Source organism: Folsomia candida, unplaced genomic scaffold (assembly GCF_002217175.1).
Source record: "Folsomia candida strain VU population unplaced genomic scaffold, ASM221717v1 Fcan01_Sc018, whole genome shotgun sequence".
NCBI lineage: Eukaryota > Metazoa > Arthropoda > Collembola > Entomobryomorpha > Isotomidae > Folsomia > Folsomia candida.
Window position 1 is genome coordinate 1096081 of NW_019091210.1, and position 21432 is coordinate 1117512.

Below are 21432 nucleotides of genomic sequence, written 5' to 3' on the forward strand. Positions count from 1 at the left end.
GAAAAACAGATACAGGGTGCCAAATTTATTCGTGCGAAGATTTGAGACGCCCGTGCTCACTGGCGGGTAAATAAAATTCAAACTTGAAGCCAAAATCGGGTAGAGCAACTCAAAAAATAGTTTTCTGATTTTTATGTAAACTTATTTTAAAAAGTGCGACCACTGTGCTCACATAAGGCAGAGGTACTATGTAAATAGTGAAACATTTTTCCAGCCGATTTTCCTCAGGAATCGTTATGAAACGGAGCTTAAATTATATTCACATAAAAAAATTAACAATTAATTTATATAATGGTGCATGGTAGACATTTTAAAATTAAATCCAACAGTCTAACATCGTTATCACTTTCGAAAAACTACCCCCTGCTAAACGCCCGAAAAAGCTGAAAATTTGGTTGGGCCACTTAACCCACCAGAAAATTCCCGAATCCCAATGCAGCATGGTCAAACTGTTAAAACGCAATGAACCAATTATCCCGAGACTAATTAAAACTGATTTGGGAAGGATTATAGCAAAAATGTCCTATTGTAATTACGAAGTGAGGTAATCGCATCTCTGGAGGTGATACATGAGTCGTCTTGAAATCTGAACTTTTGTCCATTCACCGACACCGCGTCATATTCACTCCTTGAAGAAGCAGTAACTGCATCAGTCCAATCTTTGTTCCACGCTAGAAAATTTAACTCTTGAACATTTTCCTTCCAGGTTTCGTCAAATTTCTGAAAGAATTATATGCAATTCTTAAGCTTAATATAACCGATTTTAAATCGATAAAAACATTTGAAACAATTATTTAAGTTTTTACTCCAATTTGCTCCAAAATACTGATAGCTTTCCCCCTATGTTTCTCAGTTGTACGTTTAGCAAATTCTAAGAGCCCATTGGGGAGGCAAGATTTTGTTGCCAAATATACTGAAATTGATTCGTGTTTTACACAAGTTTCAAAAAATAAAAGTATATGATCAATGACGGATTCTTCAGTTTTTGACCCTAGGTGTGAAATTTTTAGCAATACATCTACGAATCCTTCTGCCACAACAAGTCTTGCACCTTCTTCAACTTGAGATAGATTCCTCAGAAGAAGAATAACATCAATGGAAGCAGTCGTTAAGTCGAATGAAACTGTGTCACAAAAAGTATTTATTTTCTTATCGTAATCATTTGCAATCAGAAGCACCATTACCATCAATTTCAGTTTTATCCAAGTAGTATCCCAATGTTTGTTTCAGCCAAGGGAATATTTTACCATTCTGAACGATCGACTGAATGGAGACTTTCTGGAGGTCGATACAACCTAAAATCCCAATGCATTCCATGACGAACTCTTGATCACTAGAATTAATCAGTGCTGAAGCAATATCTCCTGCATAATCATATAAAACAAATGCAACGTCGTGTTCTGCTAGACATCTGACAATTTTCATTGCGAAAAAATCTTGGTTGATCGCGGATTTAATCAAAAGTCCCAATTTGTTAGTCTCCCATATCATCTTTGCTCCTCGTCTTGTCCTAGAGAGATTTAACACCAGACTTGCCACGACAGTTATAAAAGATCGTGTATCGGTATCAGAGTTTGTGGTAAGACATCGCATTAACTACATAATATGAGAATTTAGTAATTTATTTAAAAATATTTAGTTATTAGTAATTTACTAGTAGTCAAATTAATATTACCGAATCAAGTAAAGCCGGTTTTGCCAACTTTATTCTAATCAGCGAATCCATTGATAAAACATACAATATCCTTGCAGTGATTTCTCGAAACATGGATTTCTCTGCAAAAAGTTTTCATGTGAATATATGTAGCAATAGGTCGTCAATAAACAGCCAGTCAAATTAGATGTATATATATCGATTGAATTACCGAAGCAGTTGACAATGATGGAAATGAGTTCATAGTCACAAATTTTTTCACGAAGGTCGCAAGAAAATGAGAGATTGTATAACAAATGCAATGCATTGTTAACAACTTTCTTTGAAATTGGTGTGCCCTCTTTAAGAAGTGCAGCCAATTGACCTACAAGATCGACTCGGATCATTTCGTTAATGCATTGTCTGAAACTGGACAAATTTTGTAGAAACGATGTCACGACTTCGAGAAGCTCATTATCCCTCCGCTCTAATGTATCGCCTAGGGATGCGATCACCTTGTTCTCGTGCAAAGTCTCACGAACGCCCTTGTCTTCGGATAGGCAGTGAAGAATTTGAAATGAAACTGTATGCATAATGAAAAGTAGTATGTAATTCTCTAAAAAATTTTCAATATTAAGAAGAGTGTTGTCAATAGAATTACTTTTCAGCGACACGTTTTGAACAGATGTCAGCTTTTCAAGGCGAACCAATTTCTTTTGATGTTCATTCAAAGACCGGGCACTAAAAACACTGTCGTGCGCTTCTATCTCTAACAGTTGCGACTTCCACTTCTCACAACGTTCCAATTCAAAATCAACAATTTCGAGGATCAACATAGGGATTTTTTGATTGATGAGTAATTCATGGAAATCTCTGATTCTGGCAAAATTTAGGCAAATTGTGAGAATATGCTTTGTAAGTGTTGAAGACTTTTTAGAGTCTTCTCGCAATGTTTGGAAAACAGCGTTTATAGCTGAATCTGTATAATGTACGAAAAAAAGTTGGATAACTTTTGAAATAGGTGAAAATTATGTTGGAATATTTAGTTTGATATCATACCATGTCGAGATATTTCTTTCAAGTAACTGTTACATTTGGACAGTTTTGCTAAACAATTTAAACCTTCAATTTTATGAGGAATATCCTCATAAAGGAGGTCAACGTAATGATCCAATTTTCCAAAGTCAGGTTCCTCATCATTACTACTTTCATCCAATACATTTTCATCATCAAGACTGTCGAATATTTCTGGAAATCGTGGAAGATAGGATCCATCAGATGCAGTTTCTTTTTTAACCACCATCCCATTTTGATCATATTCTCGTAATTTCAATTCTTCAACAACTTCCACAAGATTGTGAATCATTGAATTGTCGATGAATGGACACATGGCTAAAATTTCTTTTGCAATTTTGTCGGAATTGTTGATGGCGTTAGATAACCCAAGTAAACAGATTGATTTCTTAAAATCCTAATTTAGAGACAATCCGTAAAATACACACTGCACACATATATATTTTAGATAATTATGATTGGGGACCGGATAGACCTCGACAATCTGCTGTGTTTCCCCTGTGACCGGAAACAGGATCGATAGCGTGACTTCTCCAAAGATCAAAAGCATCCTTTTTAGGGGATGCGGTTCAAATCGGAACACTTTTATGCAACGGCTTACTACCTCATTTTCCATTGTCTCACTAATCCAATAAAAAAAAGCACGATGAGCTTTAGTCGTTGTAAGATTGTCTACATGTTTATATTAGAAAACATACCAGAAATTAGATAAACGTATCCCCAGCTCCGAGGACATAGTTAGACGACTCATCATTGTACAAAGTTTTTTTAGAGTGATTTTATTTTTAATTGATACTACAAGAGTTGTTAATTATTTTCAGATTGACAAGTTCAAGTTAACAATAGAAACAAAAAATCTTACAAATAAAATGTACGAAAAATAATAAAGTATGACAAAAGCATGTCCATCGACTAAGGTGATAATTGTCTCGATTTACTCTAGCTGGATTCCAAACAATTATAATATATTAAATGTATCTTCCAAAAATCTAATCCAGCTATGCCGTTCTTAACGGGTATCATTTAGAGAATATTATTGTTCTATTTTTTTGCATTGATACATGTGTAGAGTATTTAAATTCCTTTTATTCCATAATGAGCTACAACCAATAAAATTGTGCAAACTAACCTTTCATAGTTACCTTCCCATCCCATTATTATGTAAATATATCAGAACTGATCGGGATTTACGAGGAGCAATGCAATCTCTTCTTCTCGTAAACTCAGTTTACTAAACTGGTACCTAATTACATGGATTTCTTGTCCTCGTGAATAAAGAAGGTCCTTTGATTTATGCACCTCGATCAATTGTTCCACTCGATATGATAATGGAAGTCATGAATTTTAGTGGGAGTCATTATTTCCCGTCATGCATTGTATATTATTATTTCTCGTCGCACTGTGAGATTCACCTTTTTGCATCATCTGCGCACCTGTTGAGCAACAATGTCTGCTGAAGAATGTGAGACTCTGCGTAAATAAATAGCTGTCTACTGATTGTTCTGCTATCTACATTGTTGAACTTATGCTGATGCCCGGGTTAGAGACGAAGGAAGAGTTCACTCACCGCTCACCATTATTCATTTCAATTGTGCACATTTTCATTGTATTTTCTATTGCAGTGCATATATCGAGAATCGAGATCTACCAGCCAACAAAACAGTGCCCAAAGGGTTGATTTTTAATAGCATCTGCTGTCTGGTGGTGCTCTTTTTCTTAGCAATTGCAAGAGTGAAGCGGTGACATTTATTCGTTCTACTTTGATTCATATTATTTATTGGTTTACTAAAATTCATTTCGAATTAATTAATTATGAACATTTAACGACATTTCGTACTAAAGTTTAATTGAATTGGAACATTCAAAATCAAAGTTTTTGAGTGATTCTTGGCGGAGAGGGTTTTTAATGTGTTTTTTAAAAGGAACAATCGTTCTAAGAATTGGAACAGAGTTTGCATTTTTATCATTTGAAGAGAACTACTGAAAATAGTGGTCGCTTTATTTGTGTAATTTTCAACAAGTGCAATATTTTAAGTTGGTCTTGCTAATTTTGGTGGTTACGCCCACGGATAAGTAAAGAATGGAGCTGATGAACGAGGAGGATATTCGTCAGTATTTTATATCGAATGGAGGTAGTGTTCGAAATACAGACATTGTCAATCGTTTTCGAGTCTACTTGTCTAATCCTGCCGTCAGAGGTATTTAAGGATAAATATTTTTCATGACATCTCGTGCACTTGCTGGTTTTAATATTTTTGTGTTATTATACATTACAATTCAGATGAGGCCCGAGTGTTGTTTAAAACTTATGTAAACAAATTGGCATCCGTCAAAGTGGAGAATGTAAGCTAAAATTATGATTAGTAATTAGTGTAATGCTGATTTCAATTAAACTGTGAATGGCTATATTGTTTGTAATTATTATGGAATGACAATTTACAATATAGAAATTATTATGCAATTAATTATCACAATATGATAGCTGTGTTATGATTTTGCATGTTTTTATTGCACTGACTTTTTGTGAGCACTATCACTTATCACATTTTCTTTTGTTTTTGTTTGCATTTTTGTCTGACGCATTGGCTACCCACCCTCCCCCTGCTGCTGTTAATCTTGAAGGGTGAAAAATTTCTCGTGTTAAAGCGACAATACTTTCAACCAACTACTGATGTGAACGGAAATCCAAAGCAATCGACATACGGGTATGGACCACCAAGCTCAGGAGGAGGATCAACAACAGCGATGTATGGAAGTGGGGGGAATATTAATGCACAAGTTTACAATCAGCAACCTTATTCTGCGCCTAACAATGCAAATCAATTAATAAGGCGACAAAATTCACAATCACAACTTTACGGATCGCAGTTTTCTCTGAGTTCCAATTATATGGATCCTTATAATAATGGACCTGCAAATACTTCTCAGTATCCAGCCCATCACAATGCCGCAAGCTCTGCGACCCCAGCCAATTTTTATCCAGCCTCCCACTATTCTCAACCACCTGCGCCAACATTATCACAAGCTCACAAATCTCCGCAGCAGCAGCTACCATTGCAAAATATTAGCATGCAGCAACAGCCTATTTATGGAAGTGCGACAGACTTTCCTCCAGAATGGTCTTCCTACTGTTCCAAGTACAGTGATATCTCCCCCACGAAGATTTGTCAGTCCACAGAATTCATATGGGAGCAGCAACAGTGGGGGAAGGGCACCACCCCCATATCGCCCTCCCCCACCCGCAGGAAGATTTACAACTTCTCCACCAACAGGAGGATTACCTCATGGAATATCAAGACGTAGCTCCATGACGGCAGTGGGAGGAGGTATGCCGTATCAGCGGACACACAGCGTTCCTGGTATGGGTGGATCACCATCATATTATTCGACATCGTCAACACAAAACATTAATGCTTTAATGGATTCGTCTACTGCACCTGGCATGTTCCAATATCACCGCAGCGCTTCAGGTTTTATTTTATTTGTGTTTTGCTTTATTTGTAATGAGAATTTGTTATGTGCATGTAATACACTGTTCTGTTCTGTAGTGTAATCTTAATTAGTGATGCATGTAACTCATGCAGAAAACTATACTCCTAATAAGAGTCTAATGCAAAGTGTGTCTACAATTATGTTGAAAAGTCAACTACTTGTTCCGCTCAACCCACCATAATCAGCACTAAAACTACTATTGACTAATCGCTCAAGATACTTTCAGTTATGGTGACGTTGGTTATTTGCACAGTCCATCAATATACAGATTACCTCATTTCGTATGCTAACTCATGAACTGGATTCATTCATACATATCAGTCAGTCAAATTGTTTCAATTGCTGATAATTTACGAATGCAATAATAAATATTCGGAGGGAATTAAAATTTCTTAGGGAAAAGTTATTTTATTTTGAGTTTGTTTTTTGTTTGACTATAAAAATACGTGAATTGTAACAAATTTAAACTATTTCGTTTATAGTTGAACTTACAACAACGCCTCAGTTTAACACACTACTTTCTAGCCAGGTAAACCTTGTTCTCAATTTCGGATTAATCTGTGAATAGGAATTAGGATTTTAACCTCTGAATCGTTTTCATGCCGTGACCTTCTGGTCTCTGATTTTCAATACAAATAAGTTCGTGACCGAGTGCATTCATTTTGAGGTGATTTCAAGAATTTTATAAAACGGGAGATATAACAGAATTAAAGAGTCAGGATGCAAATCAGTGGAAATTTACATAATGGCAAAATCGTGGTATACAAGCTTGTTTCTTGACTCTGGGTTAATCCATTGATTTTCTACGTTATCAAATTTCTTTTTCATTTCGTGATGGATCAATATCGTAATATCAATATCGATGGTAATATCTGCCTTACGTATCGTACTTCTGTGCTCTCGATAAAGTCAGCACAACCGTTTATTGACTTACTTACTTAATAAAGAAAAGATTTCGCATACATACATACATGATTCATCATTGCATAAATCACACTACATACATAGGCATATCTTGCCTACACGCATACTGACTGGAAATGAATGCTGATTCCAACATCCTCCCTAAATCTTGTTAGTGGGAAAATTGGCACATTTTTCAATTAAATGACAATTAAAGCCTACAAATCTAAACAAACAAGATTTCTAACTGAGAGTGACTAATTCATTTTCTCAACTTTATTAAAAGGAATCTAACTATTTTACTCCGAATCTGACTCCTCTGCTGCTGGTGCTTCAACTTGTACGTCAGCCTTGAGTTTCACACTTTTTGCTCGTGGCATCCTCGGTTGGGGCTGAGGTTTCTGCATTTTATTTTTCCAATACCACACACCAGCGATGACAATGATGATGATGATGATCAACGTGGTTCCTCCACTTGTATACGTCATGGGATGATTCCAATCCACATCTCCATCAGACATCTCAGGTTTCGTCGGCAGGACCAGTGGGTGCTGTTTAAGACTGGAAAGATTTACTCTGGGTTGTAAGTGCCAGTTTGCTTTTGCTGTGAACAAGGGGTCATATTTCTCCTCCTGGTCCAGATTTAACTGTGAAGCAGTATACATATTATTATTAATCTTAAAAGTTAATGCTGCTGGAAGCACAAAAACTCCATCAGGACAGGGCTGGGTCTTTCCCTCAATGGTCAACTTGTTCCCCTGGCAATAAATGTGATTCATCCCTTCTTGTTGCTTGACTTGGATGAAATTCACTTCATCACGCTCTTGACTTGCATCACATCTATCCGGGCGGAATAATTGATTCTCTTGAGCGTGATCTAAATTATTCTCGCAATCCCCAGTCGGTGACAGGATCATGTTTCGTTCTGCATGCTTTTTCATGCCGGTATGATAAACGCAGTGACCTTCGTCCGAGACAATTATGTTAGTGGGCCCGATGTACTTCACTTTGCAAGTATGGTTGGCATCTGGTTTCATCATGATATCGAATGGATCTGCCTCCAAGATTTTAAGTTTATGATTTATGACTGGAGAGTCAAACTGCATGTAAATGTCCTTCAAGTCTTGATGAAAGAAGCATTTCTTTGTTTTAGCTAGCGAATAAGGACAATCTTCTCCACATGGCAGAGTCAGGTTAAGAAAATCCATAAGACCAGAGTTCAGATTTCCTTGTTTCCATTTTCTTGTACTCTCCTTTATAACATGCCGAGCCAAAATGAATCGTGACGTTAAATACGAAATAGCGTAGGTAAGTCCGATTTGCTTGCCTTTTATTTCTGCAATGTCATTCGTATTCTGCTCCACCACGTCTACGAGGCTATTAAAACCTAGCTGTAGATTACGGATTGCATACTCGGTCATGTTTACTCTGGATTCCAATTCTTTTATTTGCATCTCCTGTTGCCTCTGCACTTCTTTCATATCAGAGAGAGTTCCTTTATTATGTATCGATAGCCCAAATGCCGTTCCGGCTCCTGCCCACAGAACAACAGAGGCAGCAATTGCTCCAATTATTAGAAATGGAATAGCCCTCTTGGATCGTCTCATGATGTACATGGTTTCATCCTTGGGACACATTGCTTCTAATTCGTGAATTACATATTCGTGATACATATCGTTGCATCTCTGCAGGGCTTCATCCGTTCCATTGATGTACAATACAGCTTGAGAAAGAAATATTGGACATGGATTCACAAGTCTCACTCTCAAAAAGACTTGATTCGATCCTGCAACAACTGGTGTGCTGCTCTGTCTCCATAAGATCGGGACCGAGTTTTGCAAGTGAAATCCTGTCGCTTGCATGCATACTGAGAGTAAAGTCATTATTGCGACGCAACTTGATATTATGTTCCTCCCTGCGTCGCAACTTGATGCCACATTCCTCCCTTGCTCTTTCAATCCCAGTTTCATCTTCATCTCGCCGTGCTTATTCTTGAGTAGTGGCTTCGTGAAAATATCAGCAAGTTGATTTTCTGTTGCCACGTAGGGAACCTGAATTTTCCCTTCTTGGACCAAATTCCTAGAAAAATGGAATCGTGTATCGATATGCTTGGTACGGGAGTGAAGTTCAGGGTTGTTAGCTAGCTTAATAGCAGAGGTGTTGTCGACACAAATGTCAATAGGGGCATGTTGTTTATATTCCAGTTCATCCATCAATTTTCTCAGCCACAAGGCTTCTTTTGCGGCGGAGGCCAAGGCAATGTACTCTGCTTCTGTCGATGACAGGGCGACGACAGACTGCTTATGTGAGCTCCAGCTCACCGGATTTCCATTCACCATAAACACGTAACCAGACGTGGATTTTCGGTCAATTTTACACCCTGCATAATCCGAGTTCAAGCGTGTTGAAATTGATTGATTGATTGATTGATTGGTTGATTGATCGTCGTAGATTATTCTTCTGTGGATTATAAAAATTCGACTAAATAAATATTTAACCGATTTTCATTAAAAGGAATTTATTAAAGAATAATATTCATCATTTCATTTCGGTATTAATTGCCTTTTAATACCAATTGTTTCTCTGAGTACAGCTTCATTCACAGTCTCACAATTCTTTTTATTCTTGTTGATATAATCAGAACTGAATTTGTTCGTATAATACATTAAACTTGGATTTTTAATTATTTCGAAGCATCATCCTTTTCAAAAATATGGGATACTTGAAAACATTTACCGTGGTTTTTCTCTTAGCCACAATCTTCCTGATCGAAATTGAAGGGAACCGATACAAGAGGGAGGGCGAGGTTAAACTTATTCAGTTACAAAATCATTCATTAAATAGTTAAGATTTGGAAAAAATTAGTATGTATTTTCAGGGCGACGAGAATAATAGCGGTGGAGGTCAAGATGCATCTAGCGGAGGTCAAGATGCAGTGGAAATCAAAGATCCAGTTAGTGGAGATTCTCCGACGGACGGATCAAAAGACAGTCTTCCAGATGCCGGTAGCAAAACTGCAGATGGGAAAGGTCGCATATAAATTTTGATGTTTAAAGTAATATCAAATCAAAGCAAGTTTTGAAGGCAGTTAATTTCCTTTTTCGAAAAAAACTATGCAGGATGCGACGCATACAGCGATGCGTGTGACAAGATGGAGTGCTGCGTAGATGAAAACGATCCGCTGGAATGCATCAAGACTTGGAAGACTTGGAGTCATGGACATGTGCAAAAGAATCAGAAAATGTGGATTAGCGCAAAAAATATGGAAATTTATATTAATTTTGCATATTTAAATCATTGCTGAAATAAATGCGTTGAAATATGTATCGCAGGATCATTATCCATTGTTGATTTGAAATGTTTTATAACTTCCGTGAGAAAAAACTATAAAAATGTTTACAACAAAGGTTTAACACTTGATTGGGTTGTAAAGATTGATGTTGTACTCTAATTCCTCATGAACTTTATAGTTCTCTTTCTGCCATCGATATTAAATTCTAATTTCCTTTCATATCCAATTTCATTTATAAGGAAAAGTGATGATGAGGATGTTCAGGAATATATCATTTTTCGTCATTATTTCAATTTGGTAAATTTAGGTTATTTAATAAACACTAAATTATTATTTTTCATGAAACTAATGCAATTATTTTTGAAGGTTCGGTACGTTTTGGAATTAATTTTTGTTTCTGGCATGAAATTGTATCAAAAATCTAATATTTGTCTGTCCCATGAATTTACGCACCGGTATAGCTGCAGTGCTCGGCAAACCTGGTATTACAATTTTACTGTAATTTGTATCCCTTAAATATATCCAAGTCCACATTTTTGTCACATGTCACATCTACTTTAGAAACCGTGCACTTCACCGAAAATCTAAAGCAGGGCTATCTGGATAGCGGCGTCCTTCAAAAGACAGATGGTGAGCACGTTTGTTACAAAGATACGGACCCGACCTGTATGCGGAATGGATTTCCGCACCACTGCTGTGACCCCGAGCAGGTCTGTAGGAATCAAAAATGCCAACGTTGCAGCAAATTAGACACTCCGTGTGGATCCACGCCAACCGGATGTTGTAAAGGTTTACTGTGCGGTGGAAACGGGAATTGCTTCGGTAATTCATTTCAAATTTTTTTGCCAATTTTTCTCCTTCATGTTTCAAAAGTGACAAAATTATATTATTTTTCCAAGATAGTTCTAAATGTCTCCAACCCGGCGAGACTGGGTGTGCGGCTACTTGTTGCAAACAGGATTATCATCAAATGTGGTTCAGCAAATGTGTGGATGACAGATGTATTGCCACCGCGAAAAGAGGGAAGCCTTGTAGTTCTGCAGACGAATATATAAAATGTGAAGCAGGGTCCAAATGTCAAAATGGGGTTTGCAAATGTAACTGTTTTTTGTAGATTGCATAATTAGCCAAATTTTAAGAAATATTTCCATGTACTCAGCCGAGGTGGTGGAAGACAAGTGTTCCGCGTTAATTGGAATGGATGAGTGTGGCTCAAAGTGCTTCGGCGGTGGTGGGGCAGGGTGTCGGCTAGCGTGTGACTTCGCCACGGGAAAATGCAGCCAACCGCAACATGGGGACGATTGTCTCGTTTCGTTGGGAAAGTGTAAAAAGGACAATTCCAAGTGTTGCGATGGATTTCACTGCATTCCTGGGGGTCGGAGGGGACATCTCGGTAAGAAATAATAAGGCTAATGCTTCATTATATAATGGCAGGTACGGTAATTAATAATTTTTATGTTTTAAGGCGCTCCATGTGCGGGGATGGCAATGGCAAACGGAGCTGGGAAAGCTAATTGTATAGACGAATACAACAAGAAGGGATGTGAGAAATGTGGAGGTACTTGTAATGAGAAGCGATGTGAATTACCTAAGTATTTGACGGATTAATCCTTTAATTTGAGAAATATGCTTTCCAGTGTAGTAATTTAAAGTGTAGTAAGATTTTCTTGCTAATTAAATATGAACTGTAATCCCAGTGAACTATCACATGAATTTTATAAAATTATGGTAGTTAAATCGTGAGGATTAAAAAAAAATCATCATTTAACGAAGCGTTTTTATATTTTACATGACGTGTTAAATTATGGTATATATTTCCAGGTAAAGAGGTTTTTATAAATAGTTAAGATGAATAAAAATTCGTACTCAACACACTGATACAGCGGTGTACGGTCTAATTGGTAAATACATGAGTATAAATTTATAATTGTTTAGAATTATTTCATCTTTAAATTATGAAAGTCAATACTGTTTTGTACTTATTTATTTTAATGGGGACCATGATCACCGTCCTCGAAATTGCATCGAACTGGTTTATCACTTCTATAAAAGAGAGAAGAAAGTTTCAGAAAACAAGGAAATCGTTCCAAAAATCATTATTTAACCCCCTTTCCTTTCCTCCATTCGGTCGTTCATGCGTTTTCAAGTGATACTGGAGGTGAGTCTTCATTTTAAAACTTTTCGGACAAATATGACACTGATGTGGTCTAACTTGATCGTGTACACTGAAACAAAATAATGTTTAACATTAGGCAAATCAATTCGCATTAATTGATAAACCCTTCAATAGCAAATGGGTACTAACTTTTTAACATGATTCCTCAAAATATCCATGTGCTTAAACCAAGCACCACACTGGCCGCACAATACTTTAGGTTCTACTTGATGTATCATAATTTTGTGCTTTTTCAGACATCGCTTCACCAGAAATACTTTATCGCAGATGTCACAAGGGAACTTTGGAGCGGAATCTATATCATGAGTTAGCATGTGATGTTTCTCCAAGTCGTATTTCTTTTTGTACGACTTCCCACAGGTTTGACAAAGAAATGAAGAGGTTAAATCGGCATAACGTATTCTAGCAGGTTTTGCTTTAGGTGAACAACTTTCTTTTCTTTGTTTTTGTCCTCGTTTTTTGTTCGGCTTGAGAGATTTTTTCTTCTTTGATGAATCATGTACAGGAAAATATTCCTCTTGATCGGATTTATGCTCTGGTTCGATTTCTACTGAATAATTCTCGTCGTCGCCAGGAACACTTTGTTGTTCCCCATCGTGTGTTTCATTTTTACATGTGGGTGGTGATTTTTCTTCTTTATGTTTTGTCTTGCTTCGTGTCCTATAAATTTCTACAAGAAATGGATTTTCCGTTAGAAACCCACGAGCATAATAAATAAATACATATACAGTTTAATTTTCCACATGTTTTACTTTCTGGTTCAATTTTCATTCCGAGATCAGAAAAACTATATTTATTGTCTTCCTGCATGAACTCGTCTTCCTGGTGGGTGGTGAAAGCATCTCTAATTGCAATGTCTTCCTCAATTTTGATGGAAATTCCCCCTTCAGCGTTAATAGAATTTTGAATAATTGTCAGGAGGGAACGTGTGTCTGGAAAATGTTGGCTAATTAGCTGATGCAAATTTTGTCTCAACTCGTCATTAATTTCTACAGAAATCGGAATTAATTAGATGACAGAAATATCGCACATGCAAAAATTTATCTTCGAGTCTTACCAATTGTAGATTTTAGCAATACGTTAACATGCAATTCCAACCGAGCCATTGATGCTGAAAAGTCACCTATTTCAAATAAAACTTGCTCCATTTTAGTATTTGGTTAATTTTTGTAAGAAAATATTTAAAATGTAGTCCTTTATTACGATTGAGAAAAACATGTGTGAATTGAGCGAAATATTTTACCGGGGCTCTGTCAATGTCTTTGTTCACTTGAGAGAAGTTATTTCGCATGCAATCTTTTTTCATGTGAGAGTCTCATAGTGAGACTTCAATTTGGCGATTGCTTAGCATTGATATAATTTATATTAATTTATGACTTACTTCCAATTGTGTGAAGTAAGCTTGAAAGTAAAGTAAAATACTTTTTTATACTTAAACTCGGTTTAATCGTATATTAAACGACAGAATTGCGTATTGCAATTAGTTGCATTTTTAGTCATTTTTAGCTCATGATATTTTAATCATAGAGACATTCAATAATATTTATGAGTATTATATGTACCTACCATAAAATTGGTTATGAATTAACTTTCTCTCCAAAGTCCAGTGTACTTGTAATCTGATGATTGTGTGGAATTTATTGAATTTATGTAATGTGCACGTGAACACTATCAAGTCATTGTCAATTTGATTGATTTCACAGAGAACATATAGCACGAGTATATGTAAGGGATTTAGTTCTTCAGTTTGGGTTAGAACGGATCATCACCATCATAGATGTTATTTTTACCATTGCGTTTTGCAATTCTTGCATGTTTTTTTGTACACTACTAGTCGTAGTCGTCGTCTTCTTCCTTCTTCTTCTTGGTAGAAGTGGAAAGAGAAGTTAGGTTTGAAATAAGTTGTGTGATTTTACCAGTCTGCAGGAGTAGGTAGTAGTAGTTTGTGTGGTACCGAGAAATGTTTCAAATGAAGCAAGTCTGGTTATTTTGTTGTGCATACATAGTTGTTGTACCATTGACGACTTCCTTCTTTCTTCGTACTAGTCGTATTCATTGTACGTTAAACGTGGGTACAGAGTCTGTAGACAGTCTGTACATACTAGGTATTTGTGCATAAATTGGGAGCAATCTTTTACCCATTTTTCTCTTTCTCTAGCTGCAGTGGATAAAAAAGTTTATTATTCTTATTATTAAGACAGTAATATGCAAGGTTGTGTCTAATTGATTGATTAATTGATTGTGACCATTCTTGTTTTTTTAAAACTATAGTTGAGAGTTGGTGCGTAAAAGCTGAATTATGGAGAACGCGTACGGGATAGGAATTACCAACCGGTTTGGTTGTTTCCTCCGAAGAGCTTCTTCCGACTCTGAGGATGAAACTGAAGAAGTATTGATGAAGTCTTCCGACGTTGCGCCCAAACCCAAGCCTAAAATTGCTGAAAAGGAAAATCAAAAGGTTGACGGTTCGGCAAAATTGGATAAAACCAATGCAGCTGCAAGGAAGGGGATTCGTGACTCGAACCAAAAAGGCAATGATGCGGCAAAGGGACAAACTGGTGGAGTTGGTAATAGGACAATTACGGCTAACAATGATGGCGGTCAACAGAAACAGAATCGTCCCCCACGAACTGATCGGCCACCATTTGACAAGGAACGAGGCATGAAATTTTCGGAAGATGATCGTGAAGAACGTAACAATCGAAGAAATCGTGATGATGGAAGCCGGTAAGAAATGAAACAAAGCAAATTATGATATTAAGTTTGGTTGTGTTCATTACATTATTGCTTTCTATATTTTGTTACTCAGTGGAGACGCTGGTGATTTTGGTGACCGCCGAGGTCGAGGAGGGGGCGGCGGCGGCGGATTCCGAGGTGAGCGTCGAGGTAGTGGACCACGTGGAGGGGGTGGAGGCGGAGGAATGTCTCGTGGTGGACCCAGGAAACGTGAATTTGATAGACAATCTGGTTCTGATAAGAGGTCGGTTTGAATACAAATTTAATTTTTTTTAATCAGTTTTAATGGAGAACATTTTCCTTTAGTAGTGGTGTGAAATCCGTGGATAAACGTGAGGGTGGTGGATCAAGGAACTGGGGTACTTATAAGGATGAGATTGAGTAAGTCATAGTTCTCGTTGTTGGATATTTTTTATAAATTTTATTTCCATCACCAGAAATTCTATTCTATTTCAAATAGACTATGCTAAATTATAATTCATGTTTTATTATTTCAGACCGGAGACTACTTTGAATACAACTGTTGGCGAGGAACCTACGGATGACAAAATTGAAAAAGATCATACGGATGAAAAGTATGTAGCATTATTATTATTGCATCTTTTTTTACCAGCAAAACTGTTTTTCACAAGTAGTATTTATATGATATAAATTATATCTGTATTTTAGAAAAGAGGAAAAGACAGAGGGTGAGGAAGCTGTTGAAAATGGCCCTGCTGAACCGAAATTGATGACCCTTGAAGAATGGAAGGCTGCACAGGTAGGCAGATTTTTTTTTTCTTTCATAATACAAAGTTGAAGAAGGGATCCTTTTTTTCTGTTCTATACTAAACCGTCTAAACCATGTCTTTCTTATATTGTAGCAACCAAGACAAAAGCCGGTGTTTAACCTTCGAAAAGCTGGCGAAGGAGAAGATCAAGCCCAATGGCAAAATCTGACCTTGAAAAAGAAGGAGAAAGTTGTTGATCAAGAAGAAGAGGAAGTTGAAGACGAAGAGGTACATGTGCTGCTGATGAACTAAAATTCCATGCAATTATTTCCATCAAATTTTATTAATTGTTATTTTAAATCATTATTATTTAGGAATATGATTGCCCCCAACGAGCTGGCCGACAGAAGCAAGTCTTGGAAATTGATTTCCACTTTGCCGATTCCCGACGTGGCGGACCAAGTGGTGAACGTCGTGGAACTGGTGGACGTGGACGAAGCAGCACTGGAGATCGAGGAAGTGGTATGGATCGCGGAGGAGATCGCGGAGAACGAGGTGGGGATCGCACTGGAGATCGAGGAGAACGAGGTGGAGATCGCGGTGGGGATCGGGATCGTGGAGAGCGAGGTGGTCGTGGAGCTCCACGTGGAGGTGGTGGATTCCGCGGTGGGCGTGACAGCGGTGAGGGAGGAGGATTCCGTGGTGGATTCCGTGGAGGACGAGGTGGTCGCGATGTAAGTTGTCTATTTTTTTTATTTATTAATGTTACCCAATAAAAATTAATTGGTTTATTTGTTATTTTAGGATCGACCCACACGTCAAGCTGCTCCACGGGTTGATGACGTGAACGATTTCCCAAGCTTGGATTGATCCCGTTCATATGCATCACATCTCAGCATCTTCTTCAGTCAAGAAACATCAATATACTACTACAACTAAACCAACCAGCTTATACCCGTACTTGCAAAAAAATAACAATTCACACATTCAACCGCCATCTATAACAAGAGCTAAAAATATTTGAATTGTTGTTTTTAACAAAAACATCGTCGACATTAACCAAGATCTGAAATAGTCGAAACAGTTCTCCAACAGCTCTTATTCACCTTCTCTCTTCTGTAAACGGAGTTGTCATTCTTCGATTCATATGTGCATTTTCTTACAACAGTCCTTACGCAAATAACGTAAAAATATTATCACGTATATAATTTTAGTGGCAGTTCTCCAGTAAAAAACTGGGATATATAAGATGCCTAACTTTTTAATTAGAGCAAATAGTATATATATATATCGATAATGTCGCCGTCGTCTGTATATTGCATACTTTTCTAGTTCATTAGCAGTGTGTTCTATTTTACCTGAAAAACACGCTGTACTGTGAAGTAAAAAAACACATACGTTCGTTTATTGTTAGAGAAAAACTAAGTTGTTTTCCATTTCTATAATCTATATGATTCTCTCTATATTTACATATTTCAAAAAGAAAAATAAGGAGCTCTGTATGTACCACGGTAAGTTACTTAATTGTGTCCGAATTTAGACTTATCATGGGCAATGGTTTATTATTATTATATAAAATATGGTTCCGGTTAAACGTAACACGCGGAGAACGTGTATAAGATACGCACTAGTTGAGGTGCCTAAAGGTTTACCACTAAAATATTAGAAATATTAAGAAATTGTTGATGCATGATATAGGATGGGTTGTCTTTTAATACTGTTGGGCTATCATCACCAAGAGGGAAATAATAGGTTTCGTTTAATTACTCCTATGATTGTGGGTGACTGTTGTGATAACTTTCGTATTTGTGAAGAATTAATGACAACTTATATGCCTCAGTGTGTAAAATCCAGTTACTATGTATTATTAGTACCAACCCTAACTAAGTATATGCACATGACTTTATCCCTAATTGTTATTAAGTAAGGGTTAATTAATAGCTAGTTGCAGTCATATTTTTAACGAATTTTTTTTGTTTTATCTATCCAACTTAAAAAAATTAAAATACAGGTATACAGACTTCAAAAAATCCTTTGTGCCCTTTTATCAATCTCATCCCCGTTATTTGTCCCGAATCATTTAAAAAAAACTATTTGGTTACCGTTTATCCGTATCTGTAAAATGAGTGAATAGATTCACCGGAAGAGAAGATGACCGACTACCATCATCATCAGTCATCCACATTTAACAATTGATTAATAATGAATAAAATTTCCCATCATCATTAGTTATTATTATTATTATAAATATATTATAATGATAATAAGCTATTATTACACAACTATTCTATGCATACAGCCAGCCTGTGTTAACTTATAGAGCTCATAGACTTAACATGTCGTAGGAGGTGAGGAAAGGGGATGAAATGAAAGAAGAAAAGTATTGGATATTTCTAGTTTATATTTCAACAACGAAGAGAAATATAAACTAGAAATATCTGAGAGATTTTCTTTATACTCTTGACCTAGTTTGTTAGTAGTATGACGAGTATATATAAATATATTTGAATATGTCGATGTTATAATAAGTAATTCCTTAAAAATTCAAAATTATACATACGACACAATAACTTTGTTCGTTGTTGTTGGCAATTTATGCCATGTTTGCAACAAAAAAAAACAAGTCAATTAATCATTGTTACGTATGTAGTAGAGCGAGTATCATCATCCCAAATTTATTATTGTTATCGAGTGCCCAGTGTGATTTTTTTGGTCCAACGATATTGTTATTACATGTTCGATTGTTGTACTCAAACATTAATTTAATATTATTCTGTTGAAATTTGTCACGATATGGCGTGTGTGGTAGACTATGTACACAGAAGAAAATTGTACAAAATTCCTAAATCATGAACTGTTTTTGTCATCACTCACTCGTGTGATTAGAGATTGATATGTTTTTCTTCTTGTTTGCTAATAACTCTTCCTTCTTTTTATTAATAGTGTGAAGTTTGCGAGACAAAATTATTTGATTGATTTGAATTTTATTATTAATAATAGAATAATATTAACTAATTAGTCGTAGAAGTAGTGGTCCAAGAATATATTGTTATCTTAAAAAAATAATATTCTGTAGCTTTTTACTGAGCCTGAAGAAACCGAAAAAATGTACATAAGTTATGGTTCGTATTTTTATGGTTATGATGATGTTATTAAGTTTAGTACTCTCTCAAGTTTTTTTTAGTTTATTGTTCCAATAAGAGACGGCCAACGTAAGTAAATCTATAAAATCTGTATACTTTTAATAAATTTGGTCCATACATTATCAATTCTTGAAGAAAAAATTGAGGAAGCTCAAAAAAAGTATCATTGTTAACGTGTTCTGCGTTTGATATGAAAAATACTACTGCACACATAAAAATAATAATCAACATTTATAGAGGCTGGTGTGACATCACATTTAAAATTTACCAATTAGAAAATTGCAAAAATGTGTTAGCTAAAAAAACTAAAACAAAAAGTTTTTTGAGTTAAATAAAAAGAGTGAATAAATTAAGTACAAACAACAACTACATTTATTTTGAACAGTTAAACATAACTTGTACTTTTTCATATATCCAAAAGCCGCACTTGAAATATTTGATTGATTATGCATATGTATGTATTCAATGGTTTTTGCATTAGTTATAAATAATATAAATGTTGGCAATGCATAGAAATCATTAATAGTAAATAACTGAAAGGTAAAAGGCATATTCCTTGGTAGCGACAATATAGTACTACAAGTGGGAGCAATTCTTCTTGGAGAATCAAGCGTCCAAAATCTTTTGAGAGGCGTCTTGAATGGCACAAACAACAATTTTTATTTCATCACGAGTGAGCAGTCGATTGACGGCTATCCGGATGCTAGGTGTAGGTATCGAGGCTTCTTGCTTCTCCAAATAGCTGGGTTTCACTAGAGCAATCTTGTACTCCTCTTTTACCTGTTAGATACCACATTAATTTATAACATTTTTCGCCTTCAAAATTTTTAAAATTTTAACCAAGATTATTCATACAGATGATGATTATTATTGTACTTACAAAGAGGATTATCTGACTAATTACTGAAGACGTTTCCTCGTTGGTTCGCTTCACGAAAGGGTCTTTTAGAACGATATGTTTAATGGGAGCAAGTTCGTGGCCAATGACACGGAAATGATCCAATGTTCGCAGGGTCCTGCAATTGCATTCATATATTAGCTTGACATTACACATGGTTGAGCTTTTGCTAATTGTGTCACTTACTTGTGAAAAAACTTGCATTTTTCCTGGAGATCAAGTACCATCAGTGGATTCTTTTCCATCAAACTTAATGATTTGATTCCAACTCCGGCCAGTAAAGGTGGCAACGAAGCAGAGAAACAATATCCTAAATACATTAGTATATTTTAAAATAGACCAATTTTAATAGTTTTGATACTTGAGTATAATGTGACGTACCAAGACCAGAAATACGTTGGTGGTCAACAACGAACGAAGGTCCAACTATAAAACCACCAAAAGCAGCCATAGCATGCTGCAAACTTCCACTGATCAAGTCGAGATCACGGATCTAAAATCGATCGAATTAATCATTAGAATAAATTTTCATATGTAACAATTAATGTAATAATATATGTAGACTTATTTACGGGAACGTCGACAAAAACACGAACTTTATTCTTCCTACACATGATAGTAATTTCTTTTAATGGACAGATTTCACCGGTTTTTGAATAAATTCCTTCAACGACACAGAAACGACGAATAGTTTTTGCCTTTGTTGGGTTCTGAGAAAAAAATAGCAATTAATTTTTATTTCTATTTCTGCAAGTTGCAGACTGCAACTATTAGCATTATAATACGCACATTGCCTAAATTATGCTTTTTCGCTTTTGGTTGTACATAACTGTAAGTTATGTAATAAAACGGATAACAAACTGAGAACACTCTAAATTATTCATATTTTGAACTGCATATTTAGATTGAACCTACCCATCCGTTGTGAGCAAGGACAAAGCGTGCATCATCATCACTTGAAAGCAATTTCTCTACTTGAGCAATACTTTGATCTTCTTCCAGGTGCAGAACATTCACAAAATATCTGTCAAATAATAATAACTTATTATTATACGCTTTAGTGATCTCATCTCCTGATAGATATGGCTATAGCTAAAATACCTGTGACTAAGTGGATTCTTCTCAGTGACCTGTGGCAGTTTGGGTCCGTCATGTTGCAGTCTCTCATATCTCACGCCAGCAATGACATTCTCCACTGCGGCATGCAAATGGGACTGGACCAAGTTGTACATGTCCTGATGATTGGTCACCAGAACGCCACCACAGAAAGATCTTAGATGTCTTAAATTGTACTAAATTAAATTAAATTACCTCATTTAAGCGATACAAATGGTGCCGGAAGAACTCTACGATATTGCGGATCTTGAATAATTTG

At 36.2% G+C, this 21432-nt stretch overlaps 6 protein-coding genes across 6 annotated transcripts; 3 read left to right on the forward strand and 3 right to left on the reverse strand.

The window, feature by feature from the left end:
* Nucleotides 1-507: 507 nt before the first annotated feature.
* On the reverse strand, nucleotides 508-3257 carry LOC110857412 (kinesin-associated protein 3). Its single transcript, XM_022106010.1, has 8 exons — nucleotides 3183-3257; nucleotides 2693-3104; nucleotides 2295-2612; nucleotides 1866-2216; nucleotides 1676-1776; nucleotides 1185-1596; nucleotides 807-1123; nucleotides 508-720 (listed from the first exon to the last, which is right to left on the reverse strand). Exons 1-8 carry the CDS (start codon nucleotides 3255-3257, stop codon nucleotides 508-510), a joined length of 2199 nt encoding a protein of 732 aa, XP_021961702.1.
* A 1189-nt stretch (nucleotides 3258-4446) lies between these two features.
* On the forward strand, nucleotides 4447-6028 carry LOC118437964. Its single transcript, XM_035857560.1, has 3 exons — nucleotides 4447-4905; nucleotides 4989-5050; nucleotides 5330-6028. Exons 1-3 carry the CDS (start codon nucleotides 4788-4790, stop codon nucleotides 6008-6010), a joined length of 861 nt encoding a protein of 286 aa, XP_035713453.1. The 5' UTR covers nucleotides 4447-4787; the 3' UTR covers nucleotides 6011-6028.
* Nucleotides 6029-10772: 4744 nt separating this feature from the next.
* On the forward strand, nucleotides 10773-12162 carry LOC118437950. The gene is made up of 5 exons (XM_035857548.1): nucleotides 10773-10876; nucleotides 10956-11216; nucleotides 11298-11491; nucleotides 11554-11787; nucleotides 11860-12162. Exons 3-5 carry the CDS (start codon nucleotides 11365-11367, stop codon nucleotides 12000-12002), a joined length of 504 nt encoding a protein of 167 aa, XP_035713441.1. The 5' UTR covers nucleotides 10773-10876; nucleotides 10956-11216; nucleotides 11298-11364; the 3' UTR covers nucleotides 12003-12162.
* Nucleotides 12163-12197: 35 nt separating this feature from the next.
* Nucleotides 12198-13789, reverse strand: LOC110857413 (zinc finger and BTB domain-containing protein 17). The gene is made up of 4 exons (XM_035857547.1): nucleotides 13628-13789; nucleotides 13323-13559; nucleotides 12700-13240; nucleotides 12198-12619 (listed from the first exon to the last, which is right to left on the reverse strand). The coding sequence occupies exons 1-4, from the start codon at nucleotides 13716-13718 to the stop codon at nucleotides 12460-12462; spliced, it is 1029 nt and encodes a 342-aa protein (XP_035713440.1). The 5' UTR covers nucleotides 13719-13789; the 3' UTR covers nucleotides 12198-12459.
* Nucleotides 13790-14849: 1060 nt separating this feature from the next.
* Nucleotides 14850-19462, forward strand: LOC110857414 (plasminogen activator inhibitor 1 RNA-binding protein). The gene is made up of 8 exons (XM_022106013.2): nucleotides 14850-15297; nucleotides 15380-15550; nucleotides 15613-15687; nucleotides 15804-15881; nucleotides 15976-16066; nucleotides 16170-16304; nucleotides 16391-16750; nucleotides 16821-19462. The coding sequence occupies exons 1-8, from the start codon at nucleotides 14870-14872 to the stop codon at nucleotides 16884-16886; spliced, it is 1404 nt and encodes a 467-aa protein (XP_021961705.1). The 5' UTR covers nucleotides 14850-14869; the 3' UTR covers nucleotides 16887-19462.
* Nucleotides 19463-19587: 125 nt separating this feature from the next.
* LOC118438074 (serine palmitoyltransferase 1-like) lies at nucleotides 19588-21281 on the reverse strand. Its single transcript, XM_035857800.1, has 6 exons — nucleotides 21159-21281; nucleotides 20630-21081; nucleotides 20439-20550; nucleotides 20244-20367; nucleotides 20040-20175; nucleotides 19588-19939 (listed from the first exon to the last, which is right to left on the reverse strand). The coding sequence occupies exons 2-6, from the start codon at nucleotides 20669-20671 to the stop codon at nucleotides 19766-19768; spliced, it is 588 nt and encodes a 195-aa protein (XP_035713693.1). The 5' UTR covers nucleotides 20672-21081; nucleotides 21159-21281; the 3' UTR covers nucleotides 19588-19765.
* Nucleotides 21282-21432: the final 151 nt, after the last annotated feature.

Coding starts and splice junctions, on each gene's coding strand:
- LOC110857414 (XM_022106013.2), top strand. CDS start 14,870: ATGGAGAACGCGTACGGGATAGGAATTACCAACCGGTTTGGTTGTTTC. Junction 15,298..15,379: donor AATCGTGATGATGGAAGCCG/GTAAGAAATGAA, acceptor TTTGTTACTCAG/TGGAGACGCTGGTGATTTTG. Junction 16,067..16,169: donor AAGAATGGAAGGCTGCACAG/GTAGGCAGATTT, acceptor CTTATATTGTAG/CAACCAAGACAAAAGCCGGT.
- LOC118438074 (XM_035857800.1), bottom strand. CDS start 20,671: ATGTGTAGGAAGAATAAAGTTCGTGTTTTTGTCGACGTTCCC. Junction 20,551..20,629: donor GTGTTTTTGTCGACGTTCCC/GTAAATAAGTCT, acceptor GATCGATTTTAG/ATCCGTGATCTCGACTTGAT. Junction 20,176..20,243: donor AAATGCAAGTTTTTTCACAA/GTAAGTGACACA, acceptor ATGCAATTGCAG/GACCCTGCGAACATTGGATC.
- LOC118437964 (XM_035857560.1), top strand. CDS start 4,788: ATGGAGCTGATGAACGAGGAGGATATTCGTCAGTATTTTATATCGAAT. Junction 4,906..4,988: donor GTCTAATCCTGCCGTCAGAG/GTATTTAAGGAT, acceptor ATTACAATTCAG/ATGAGGCCCGAGTGTTGTTT. Junction 5,051..5,329: donor CATCCGTCAAAGTGGAGAAT/GTAAGCTAAAAT, acceptor TTAATCTTGAAG/GGTGAAAAATTTCTCGTGTT.
- LOC118437950 (XM_035857548.1), top strand. CDS start 11,365: ATGTGGTTCAGCAAATGTGTGGATGACAGATGTATTGCCACCGCGAAA. Junction 11,492..11,553: donor TCAAAATGGGGTTTGCAAAT/GTAACTGTTTTT, acceptor CCATGTACTCAG/CCGAGGTGGTGGAAGACAAG. Junction 11,788..11,859: donor GGGTCGGAGGGGACATCTCG/GTAAGAAATAAT, acceptor TTATGTTTTAAG/GCGCTCCATGTGCGGGGATG.
- LOC110857413 (XM_035857547.1), bottom strand. CDS start 13,718: ATGGAGCAAGTTTTATTTGAAATAGGTGACTTTTCAGCATCAATGGCT. Junction 13,560..13,627: donor ATTGCTAAAATCTACAATTG/GTAAGACTCGAA, acceptor CGATTTCTGTAG/AAATTAATGACGAGTTGAGA. Junction 12,620..12,699: donor TTGAGGAATCATGTTAAAAA/GTTAGTACCCAT, acceptor ATTTTGTTTCAG/TGTACACGATCAAGTTAGAC.
- LOC110857412 (XM_022106010.1), bottom strand. CDS start 3,257: ATGCTTTTGATCTTTGGAGAAGTCACGCTATCGATCCTGTTTCCGGTC. Junction 2,217..2,294: donor TCAAAACGTGTCGCTGAAAA/GTAATTCTATTG, acceptor TTATGCATACAG/TTTCATTTCAAATTCTTCAC. Junction 1,124..1,184: donor GGATAAAACTGAAATTGATG/GTAATGGTGCTT, acceptor TTTGTGACACAG/TTTCATTCGACTTAACGACT.